The sequence below is a fragment of the Aquarana catesbeiana genome, linkage group LG04 (genome assembly GCF_042186555.1).
Source record: "Aquarana catesbeiana isolate 2022-GZ linkage group LG04, ASM4218655v1, whole genome shotgun sequence".
NCBI lineage: Eukaryota > Metazoa > Chordata > Amphibia > Anura > Ranidae > Aquarana > Aquarana catesbeiana.
In genome coordinates this window covers 589,356,593-589,368,706 of record NC_133327.1, presented here as the reverse complement: position 1 = coordinate 589,368,706, position 12,114 = coordinate 589,356,593, and the positions used below count along the sequence as shown (strand labels likewise).

General features: G+C 41.0%; 1 protein-coding gene across 4 annotated transcripts in view; it reads right to left on the bottom strand.

Moving 5' to 3' along the window:
- The window catches only part of RALGAPA2 (Ral GTPase activating protein catalytic subunit alpha 2), a 604,731-nt gene that overhangs the window by 495,878 nt on the left and 96,739 nt on the right, over nt 1-12,114 (bottom strand). For all 4 annotated transcript variants that reach the window (XM_073628147.1, XM_073628145.1, XM_073628148.1 and 1 more), the window contains exon 5: nt 5,931-5,974. In XM_073628147.1, coding sequence (XP_073484248.1) covers nt 5,931-5,974 — 44 coding nt within the window. The remainder of the gene's footprint in view (nt 1-5,930; nt 5,975-12,114) is intronic.

Genomic DNA, 12,114 nt, shown 5'->3' with positions numbered 1-12,114 from the left:
GTGCTTGTCTGTATGTCATAGCATCAATTTATTCAACTGGCACAGTTAAGTCAGCAAAAGTGCACAGAACCACCTTATTTAGGCATAGGGACATATTATTTAGCATACTAGATATGAATACATAATAACTAGAAGAACAGATCATTCCTGCCACATGACAATAGCTCTATTACCTATAACCACCCTTTAATTTACTAGTTATTCTAAATTTACAGATTACAGAGCGGTATGCTAGCCTTGAGAGTAAACAAAGTTCCAAAAAGGGGTCCTCATACGATTTGTTAAAGGTTTAGACAATAAGAAAGGTCTGGTGCCACCAGTGACACACCTCCATCCCTAATACAATATATACATACACAAAAAGAATCGCCCTGGGACTTTAGATGAAGGGAGCACAGTTAGCCACTGAGTAACAAAAGTAACTTGTTAGTGGCTAACTGTGCTCCCTTCATCTAAAGTCCCAGAGTGATTCTTTTTGTGTATATATTTTGTTAAAGGTTTGCTCTGAAAGGTGCTCTAACCAACAACAAATCGGTAAGTTACAATTAGCTAGGGCATGTTGGCGAGGGAAAGCAGATTTGGTGCTGACTTTCATTAGCAGGCCTGCATGAAGATTAATAGATAAGGCCTCATGCACACAAGATGTTTATATTAACTCTCCTAGAATCCAGCAGTGTTTTTTGAAAAAAAAAAAAAAAAAAATGCCTGATGCTTGTTACATAGTTGGTGAGGTGGAAAAAAGACACAAGTCCATCAAGTCCAACCCATGTGTGTGATTATATGTCAGTATTACATTGTATATCCCTGTATGTTGCGGTCGTTCAGGTGCTTATCTAATAGTTTCTTGAAACGATCGATACCCCCCGCTGAGACCACCGCCTGTGGAAGGGAATTCCACATCCTTGCCGCTCTTACAGTAAAGAACCCTCTGCGCAGTTTAAGGCTAAACCTCTTTTCTTCTAATTTTAATGAGTGGCCACGAGTCTTGTTATACTCCCTTCCGCAAAAAAGTTTTATCCCTATTGTGGGGTCACCAGTACGGTATTTGTACATTGAAATCATATCCCCTCTCAAGCGTCTCTTCTCTAGAAAGAATAAGTTCAGTGCTCGCAACCATTCCTCATAACTAATATCCTACTAAAGCTTTTACAAGCTCTTGAGCATTATATTATTTTATTGGTCAGAATAAATAACTCTGGCCATTGAAATAAATTAATGCTAAACGTGTCAAGCAGCTTTTAGTAACATCAAGTGTTTATTCTGCCTCCCAAATGCCCACAACGCATGAAAAACAAGTCAATTATTAAAGCATTTGTTAACCCAAAATAATATAATAAAGATCCAGTTCCCTTAAAGCATGTTATACAGCACAGTGCTTGTGCTGTGTAATTTGGACCCCTGCATCACCTGAAATACCTGGCTGATCCTGCCTGGCTATGCCCCCCCCCGCAAATTGTCCACGATAATCATGGCTGCTGCGCCCTGACACCGTGGTCAGTTTGCACTCCTCCACCATCCGCAGCCTGCTATCTGTCTCCCGCGTCCGTCCCCCCCGCACTTGTACCCCAGTGTAACCCCCCCCCACTGCTCTCATATCTAATATGGACCCCCGCATTACCTGGCTGATCCTGCCTGGCTATGCCCTCCCCCCCTGCAAATTGACCACGATAATCATGGCTGCTGCGCCCTGACACAGTGGTCAGTTTGCAGGCCGCCATCATCCACAGCCTGCTATCTGTCTCCCGCGTCCCCCCCCGCCCACTTGTACCCCAGTGTAACACCCCCCCCCCCTGCTCTCATATCTGCTATTAAATAATCCCATCCTCTCTGTACCATTATAATAATTGTCCCTGTGCCTGTGGTTCTGTAAACAATCTGCCCGATTGTACCTACAGTGGATATAAAACGTCTACACACCCCTGTTAAAATGTCTGGTTTCTGTGATGTAAAAAAATGATTCAAAAGTTAAATCGTTTTAAGAACTTTTTCCAGCTTTAATGTTACCTATAAACTGTACAACTAAGTTGAACAACAAACTGAAATCTTTTAGGTGGAGGGAAGTAAAAATAAAAAAATAAAATAATATGGTTGCATAAGTGTGTACACCCTTAAACTAATACTTTCTTTGTTGAGACACCTTTTGATTTTATTACAGCACTCAGTCTTTTTGGGTAGGAGTCTATCGGCATGCCACATTTTGACTATTTGACTATATGTGCCCACTCCTCTTTGCAAAAACATTTCAAATCTGATTGCAAGGGCATCTCCTGTGCACAGCCCTCTTCAGATCATCCCACAAATTTTCAATCAGATTCAGGTCTGGGCTCTGGCTGGGCCATTCCAAAACTTTAACCTTCTTCTGGTGAAGCCATGCGTTTGTTGATTTGGACGTATGTTTTGGGTCATTCTAATGCTCAAAGGTGAAGTTCTCCTTCATGTTCAGCTTTCTAGCAGAATCCTGAAGGTTTTGTGCCAATATTGACTGGTATTTGGAACTGGTCATAATTCCCTCTACCTTGGCTAAGGCCCCTGTTCCAGCTGAAGAAAAACAGCCAAAAAGGATGATGCTGCCACCACCATGTTTCACGGTGGGTATGGTGTTCTTTTGGTAATGTGTAGTGTTTTTGTGCAAAACCTATCTTTTGGAATTATGGCCAAAAAAGTTCAACCTTGGTTTCATCAGACCATAACATATTTTCCCACATGCTTTTGGGAGACTTCAGTTTTGCAAAATTTAGTCAGGCTTGGATGTTTTTCTTTGTAAGAAAAGGCTTCTGTCTTGCCATTCTACCCCATAGCCCAGACATATGAAGAATATGGGAGATGGTTGTCACATGTACCACACAGCCAGTACTTGCCAGACATTCCTGCAGCTCCTTCAATGTTGCTGTAGGCCTCTTGGCAGCCTCCCTGACCAGTTTTCATCTTGTCAATTTTGGATGGACGTCCAGGTCTTGGTAATGTTAATATTGTGCCATATTTTCTCCACTTGATGATGACTGTCTTCACTGTATGTATATCTAATGCCTTGGAAATTCTTTTGTACTCTTCTCCTGACTGATACCTTTAAACAACGAGATCCCTCTGATGCTTTGGAAGCTCTCTGTGGACCATGGCTTTTGCGGTAGGTTGCGACTAAGTCAGGAAAGACCTACTAGAACAGCTAAACTTTATTTGGGGTTAATCAGAGACACTCTAAATGATGGCAGGTGTGTACTGACTCCTATTTAACATGAGTTTGAATGTGATTGCTTAATTCTGAACACAGCTACAACCCCAGTTATAAGAGGGTGTGCACACTTATGCAACCATATTTTTTTTTTTTTTTATTACTTTTACTTCCTCTCCCAAAAAGATTTCAGCTTGTTTTTTTAATTGAGTTGTACAATTTATAGGTCACATTAAAAGGTGGAAAATGTTCTGAAATTTTTTACATCACAGAAACCTGGCATTTTACAGGGATGTGTAGACTTTTTATATACACTGTATATGAGCGCAGCTCCAGGTGCTCAGCTGATTTTCAGGTCTCTATCTCTCCCCCTCCTCAGCTGACGTCAGCGGGAGGGCTCGGCCCTGCCCACTGCAGCTGTGAGCCGGAGAGGAGAGAAAGTACCAACAATCAGCTGAGCGCCGAAGCGGAGCTTATATTGGTACAATCGGGCAAATTTTTTACAGAACACAGGCACAGGGACAATTAGTATAATGGTACAGAGAAGATAGGAGCATTTAGTATAAGGGGGTTAACAACCACTTTAACTATTTCAGCCATTCTGTGAAAGAAGAGAGAGCAGTGTGCTTGTGGATAGATTTTTTTGTTTTAACTATGGATCCCCTCTCTATCCATCTCTATCCATCCATCCCTCCCTCTCTCTCCATGCCTCTCCATCCCTCCATTCATCAATCCCTCTCTCCATGTGGTGAAAATGGTGTTTTTTTTTTACACATTTTACATGTTCCACTTTGAAAATGCTTATAAACGCAGTTCACCACATTTACAAGTGTGGTGTTTGACAGGCCGGTAAAATACAGTCCTGAATGTGATTTTTCTGCAATCAAAAAAACACCAGTAAACTTACCTGCCTCTAAACTACTGAGTGTACATGTACACATAAGATAACATTGAGGAGAGTTCAGGGGCTGCTGAAAAAAATGCCCAACTGCTTCTAAACATGAGTTTAGCAGCTACAGTGTACATGAGGCCAAATTCAAAAGACCTTGGGTAAGACATAATACAAGTACAACAGTAACACAAAGGTGACAATTAGGCTTAATGTACACGGGACATTTTACAACCTCTCCTGAACGATTTAACTTGACAGATAGTAACCCACGTTTAAAACGTCCGCTTTGCTGCGTTTAGCCGTGTTTCCGTGAGAGTGACCCCCCCCCCCTCCTGAACCATACCAGGTCACATGCCCTCAACATGGTGAGGGTGCTTTGGGGTAGACCCCCAAAGCACCTTGTCCCTATGTTGATAGGGACATGGGCCTCCCCACAACCCTTGCCCGGTGGTTGTGGGGGTCTGCGAGCGGGGGGCTTATCGGAATCTGAAAGCCCCTTTTAACAAGGGGACCCCCAGATCCCGGCTCCCCCCGTGTAAATTGGTAACGGGGTACAAATGTACCCCTACCATTTCACAAAAAAAAAAAGGCAAAAGGGCCCTTGTCCCCATCAACATGGAGACAAGGTGCTTTGGGGGGCTACCTCAAAGCACCCTCCCCATGTTGAGGGCATGTGGCCTGGTACAGTTCAGGGAGAGGGGGCGCTCTTGTCCCCCCCTCTTTTCCTGCGGCCTGCCAGGTTGCGTGCTCGGATAAGGGTCTGGTATGGATTTTGGGGAGGACCCCTACGCCATTTTTTTTTTTTGGCGCAGGGTTCCCCTTAATTTCCATATCAGACCCGAAAAAACTGCCGTTTTTTAAAAAATGTTTGCATTGATACACTTTTTATGACAATAACGTGCATAAAAGCCTTTAAAATTATCACTTTTGATTCTTCTTGTTAGTGTCTCATAGACTTTAAACGGTGTTCCAGCAGCTTTCAAATTTGCCACGAACACCATATTTTGTTCGCTGAACAGGCGAACACCCGAAGTTCAATTGGAACTTACGTTCGACTCAAACATCGGGCTCATTGCTATGTACCACTAATGAAACTCATCCTCAATGTCTGAAAAAACATGCTGATGCAGCCTGCGGAAATATCTGCTTCTATACTGTATATACAGAACTACATCCTGATTGCTGCAGACTAGGCAGGCGAGTGAAAGACAAAGTAACATTTATAATAAAGATTGCACTTGAAAACAGCAAAGTCAGTGAGAGGGATATAGGATCATCCAAAGTTTATTATATCACCCTACTAATGGGTATATAAAAGAAATGGCTATAAACAGATCACTGAGGCAAAAACAAAAACCCACTGCCATTGCATCCAGGAGCAGCAGTCTTTTAGCAGAAAAAATGCTTGACACATCTAAACACACATAGAAGTTAGGCACATTCAGTACTTGAGTGTTAATTCATTTCAGTGGACAGAATAAATTATTATTCTGGCCAATGAAATTAATAAAAGTCCAAATGCTTGATGCGCCTAAATATGTCACATGTGTTTTCAAGTGGCAAACGTTTTTTGACCACTGCCAGGAAAGGAAGGAGGAATAACATCCAGTGTGCATGAGTTTGCTTTTATATTTTTAAATAAGCAAACTTCAAATTAGAATTCTGTGAAAAACAGCTGTAGTAAATGCAGCTTTATATTTTGGCTGAACACAGGATTCCTGTAATCAGAAACAAAATAAAGCATGCATTTAGTACAACTGGAACCATTGTATAAACTAAAAGCGATTTGTTTACTGGTGCAAACATTAAAGGAGATGGGAAAGTTTGTCAGCCATTAATTCTAGGCACAGAGACTCTTCTTTTTCATACCTTTATGGAATTTCCAGTGTGTAAAAGCTTCTTTAAAACGGAACCTGAAAGCACAAAAAAAAATTGGACAATCATTTAAAAATGCGTTGACAAAAGCAGTGACATTTTAAGTATTTCTTTTCTAAACCAGGACTCAAACAGCCTAGCAAACTGGTAGTTGGGAATGGTGTGTCAAAATACAAAACATCTGGACCTCTGTAAGGACCAGTTCACACCACATGCAGTCCAGTGCCTTTTTTTTCTGCATTAAAAATGCATGGAAAGTAGATTATATGGTTTTCAATAGCATAGTTCACACCAGTTCCGGCAGTTCCAGAAAAAAAAAAAAAAAAGTAGAACATGCTGCATTTTTCCTGCACTGGAACGCTGTAAAACGCATCAAAAATGCACTGGAACGCACCTAAATGCACCAAAAGCACACTGGAGCACACATGTCCTTATGTAAGGTTAAGAAAAAAAAAAAGGAGAAAAGAAATGCACTGTACTGCATCAAAAACGTGCATGCAGAAAAGCATCTGGAACGCATCCAGACTGCATTTCTTTGGTGTGAACTGGCATTTACTCAATAGTAGAGAAGCCATGCGGTAGTGAAGTGCAATGAAATTGTTCCATGTGCTGTAAACTATAGCAACAGGACCACGTTGGCCAAGTCAAGTAAACCAAAAACAGATTCCTGTTGGGTTACTATCATCTCCACCTCCCTTTATCATTCATATAGTTTAAAGAATACACCTAAAAAGTATATTAAACTAGGTATGATGTTAAAGCTGAACTCATAAATACACAGATGAAATACAGTACATCTATGGAAGAAATTTTACCTGCCAAAGGATTTGTATTTCTATCCAACCAGTTCAGGGATTTACAGAGTTCTGCCACAAAGCACAGCCCTGTGTGGTAGGGGAGGAGGCCAGATTTTTTTCTCCTCCAGTTTTGTAACACTTACAGGTCTCCTCCTCATCCTCAGCCTTAGCTTTGACAATGAAAGAACCAGCAGCACATCGATAACCTAATTTCTCTGTCAGTCTGACAGCATACTCCTAGCATTGCAACTTAACTGACTGGCACCTTGTGCTGATGATTCTCCCTTCTCTGATTTTCTACAGTCTTCTTATACGAAGGTCAAATTTAGGCACTTACCCTTTAATAATAAAAATAATTATATATATATATATATATCTATATAGATATATATCTATATAGATATATATATATATATATATCTATATAGATATATATATATATATATCTATATAGATATAGATATATATATATATATATCTATATAGATATATATATATATATATATACACACACACATATATATACACACACACAGCTTTTTTCTCAGGGAATAGGTGCAGGAACTCCACCCTTCTGAGTCACACTTCATCTATGCCCCCTACCCGTCTCTGAGCAACATACCTTGGTTCCACCCCCTCCCAGCACCTTTCAGAGAATACAGAACTGAGTATTTTGTGCTACTCAGTGATTTCTATGAAATTTGGTAATGAAAACAAGAACGATATTAAAACATTCCTTGCAATGAGCAACAATAGACCCCACCCCAGCAACAATAGACCCCACCCCAGCAACAATAGACCCCACCCCAGCAACAATAGACCCCACCCCAGCAACAATAGACCCCACCCCAGCAACAATAGACTCCACCCCAGAAACAATAGACTCCACCCCAGAAACAATAGACTCCACCCCAGAAACAATAGACCTTTCGCAGCAACAATAGATCCCCCACACAACAAAATACTTTCCACCCAGCAACAATGGACCCCCCACACAACAAAAGAGTTCCCCCAGCAATAATGGACCCCCCACACAACTAAATACTTTCCCCCAGCAACAATGGACCCCCCCACAACAAAATACCACCCCAGCAACAATAGACCGCTAGCAGAAATAACAGATTTCTCAGCAGCCAGCATCAATAGACTCTCCAGACTCTCCATACACACACTTAAAGGGGTTGTAAAGTTGTTTTTTTTTTTTTTTTAAAATAACAAACATGTTATACTTACCTTCACTGTGCAGCTCGTTCTGCACAGAGTGGCCCCGAACCTGGTCTTCTGGGGTCCCTCGGCGGCTGTTTCAGCTCCTCCCCGCAAGCATTTACCACCTTCATGCGAGCTCCCTCGCACGGTGGTGAGTGCTTGCGGGCGCGCTCCCGTGATACAGCCGGCGGCTATAGCCGCTCGCTGTATCACTCGGCCCCGCCCCCCGGCGCGCCGCGTCATCGGATGTGATTGACAGCAGCGCGAGCCAATGGCTGCGCTGCTTTCAATCCATCCACTGCAGCCAATCAGCGACCAGGCTGAGCTGCAATGAAGCTGACGAGGACGAGGAGCGAAGATTCGAGACGTCAGGTAAGTAAAACGGGGGGGCTGGGGGCGGCGGTACTGTCAAAAGTTTTTTCACCTTAATGCATAGAATGCATTAAGGTGAAAAAATTTTTACCTTTACAACCCCTTTAAAAAAGGACAAGTTTTCTTTTAGCGGTTTCCAGCTGCCCAGTGTAGTACGTTTCAGCCATAAGAATAAATAATGCCGTGTGTAGTAGGAAAAGGAAGTAAGACCCAGTGGAATATTTTCCTTGCAAAAGCTGTGTGGCACCTAGGAGGACTGCTTAGTAAAGATTGCAGGAGTAGGGAGGAGGGTATTTAACACGGATATTTAAAGGGTAATTCCACTTTCATGGAAGAAAAAAATAGCAAATAAAAAAATAATATAGCATACACAATTGCGACACAGGTCATATTGTAATTGGATGCTATTAAAAATGACTTTCCCATTTCAATCTGCAGCTCTGTAATTTTTTCTGAAATGCAATACATTATGGCTACCTGGAGCCGTTCTGCACATTCTTATACACTCCCCTGCAAAAAAAAAACGTAATTTTTGGTGAGATACTACCAATAGGAAATCACATCTAAAAAGGGATGCAGGGCCTTCAATTTTCCACATTAGAGCTTTGCAGGTGCAGCAGCTGGTTAATTAGAGACCACTCCCATTAGACTGACTTGTGGACATGGACATGAAAACCAGAGGGAATTTCTTCAGAATAACAAAAGGTAGGAATCTGCAACAGAGTTTGTCAAAATCCTTCTAATGTACACAGATCACACAGAGGGGAATGTATTTTTCTCAACATAAGTTGAGCAACTCTTTACCACAAGTTGGTTCAGGTAGTGGAGAGGGGGGACAACTTTACAAAATGTAGAGCTATCCTTTAGGAATGTATTAATGAGTACATGGATGCATTTATTTGTATATTTTAGATCTGCTATGAGCTTAAATTTACATTTTAGGAGGCACTGGAGCATTTACTGCATTGTCTGTCGGTTGCTTGTGGTACTATTACTCCGACAAATAGAGCAACGCAGAACAATGCAGCAGAATAATACCAAAACATGGGGAAAGAATATACAGTTTTGCTCATAAGTTTACATACCCTGGCAAAATTTATGATTTCTTGGCCATTTTTCAGAGAATATGAATGATAACACAAAAACATATTTCATTAATGGTTAGTGTTTGGCTTTAGCCATTTATTAATAACCAACTGTGTTTACTCTTTTTAAATCATAATAGCAACAGAAACTACCCAAATGACCCTGATCAAAAGTTTACATAGCCTGGTGATTTTGGCCTGATAACATGCACACAACTTGACATAAAGGGGCTTGAATGGCTATTAAAAGGTAACCATCCTCACCTGTCATCTGTTTGCTTGTAATTAGTGTGTGTGTATAAAAGGTCAGTGAGTTTCTGGGCTCCTGACCGACCCTTGCATCTTTCATCCAGTGCTGCACTGACATTTCTGGATTCTGAGTCATGGGGAAAGCAAAAGAATTGTCAAATGATCTGCGGGTAAAGGTAGTTGAACTGTATAAAAAAGAAAAAGGGATATAAAAAGATATCCAAGAAGTTGAGAATGCCAATTAGCAGTGTTCAAACTCTAATCAAAAAGTGGAAAATGAGGGGTTCTGTTGAAACCAAACCACGGTCAGGTAGACCAACTAAAATATCAGCCACAACTGCCAGGAAAAATTGTTCAGGATGCAAAGAAAAACCCAGAAATAACTTCAGGTGAAATACAGGACTCTTTGAAAACATGTGGTGTGGCTGTTTCAAAATGCACAATAAGGAGGCACTTGAAGAAAGATGGGCTGAATGGTCGAGTCGCCAGAAGAAAGCCATTACTACGCAAATACCACAAAGTATCCCGCTTACAATACGCCAAACAGCACAGAGACAAGCCTCAAACCTTCTGGCACAGAGTCAGTTGGAGTGACAAGACCAAAATTGAGCTTTTTGGCCACAACCATAAACGCTACATTTGGAGAGGAGTCAACAAGGCCTATGATGAAAGGTACACCATTCCTACTGTGAAATACGAAAGTGGATTGCTGATGTTTTGGGGATGTGTGAGCTACAAAGGCACAGGAAATTTGGTCAAAATTGATGGCAAGATGAATGGAGTATATTATCAAAAAATACTGGAGGAACATTTGCATTCAGGCAGGAAGCTGCGCATGGCACATACTTGGACATTCCAACATGACAATGATCCAAAACACAAAGCCAAGTCGACCTGTCATTGGCTACAGCAGAATAAAATGAAGGTTCTGGAGAGGCCATCTCAGTCTCCTGACCTAAATATCATTTGAGCCACTCTGGGGAGATCTCAAACGTGCAGTTCATAAAAGACAGCCCAAGAATTTACAGGAACTGGAGGCTTTTTGCCAAGAGGAAAAGGACAGCTTTACCATTTGAGAATATAAAGAGCCTCATCCACAAATACCACAAAAGACTTTAAGCTGTCATTGATGTTAAAGGGGGAAATACACGGTATTAAGAACTGGGGTATATAAACTTTTGATCAGATTCATTTGGGTAGTTTCTGTTGTCATAATGATTTAAAAAGAGTAAACACAGTTGATTGATAATAAATGGCTTCAGACAAACACTAACCATGAGTGTAACAAAAGTTTTTGTGTTATCATTCATATTCTCTGAAAAATGGCCAAGAAATCATAAATTCTGCCAGGGTATGTAACCTTATGAGCACAACTGTATTTTTCAAAAATAGATTTATGTATAGTTTAAAAAAAATATTCATATGCCTTTAAAATTATCAACACCAGAACCACCCAGAACTATTAATCTAATATCCTCTGTATCATTCCAATTTTAGTATATGTAATGCCGAAGCAAGCACCAGAACTATTAATCAATCTACAGAAGAAGGCAAATAACCATATTGTACAATCCATTACAATTAAAGTGATTGTAAACCCTTTCATCTACCCAGTGAAGTGACTGGCCTCAGATGAAACACAGAGATGAAACCTTCTACATAAGTTGTACCTGTCTATCTGCTGTCTTCTATTGTATACATCCATTCAAAGTCCAGTTTTTTTAAAGCTTGCAGAAGACTTCAGGAAAAAGGGGTGGGGGGAGCTGAAATCACACTTTGCAGAGCTCTGTGAGAGCCCTGAGAGCTGATTGGAGGGGAGGGAAGGGACACCCCTCCCCACAGCACACAAGAACAGAGCTGAGGCTGTCAATCAGCTGGAGTTCCCTCCCTGTCATTTTTCTCTTGGTGTCAGGAAAACCTTTTAGAAGTGATTAATGCTGATAGCAGAGGAAGGAAGCAGCAGAGAGAAATGACACTTAGTGTTCATATAGCAAAAAAGTTAATACGCTAACTGCTGGTTTAAAATGTGCTGAGAAAAAAAAATACATTTAATGTGTATATTGATGTACATAAAATACATAGGAAAGATCAATATGAAAAAGTATTTTCTAGGTAATGGTGCTACTAAAAAAAATAGGGCAGACAACCTCAACAATAGCCATGAAGAGTGGTTTAAATAACAAGTCCCTGTTTACCCCCCCCCCCCCCCCCCCAAACATCCAACCATCACATGGAGGTATTTAAGCAATTAGTCTTAAAAGATTTGGGGGCGATAGCTCCCAAAAAAGAATATTAACCCTAGGTATATACAGGAGGGGATCGAGTCATTGGAGAAAAGGAAAGAAGTTGTTATTCGGCCAGCGGATAAGGGAGGAGGGGTGGTAATTTTGGAGAAAAAAAATTTACCAATCCCAATTATTAGGCAGGTTAGCAGACAATGGAGCTTATACATTGCTGGATTGTGACCCT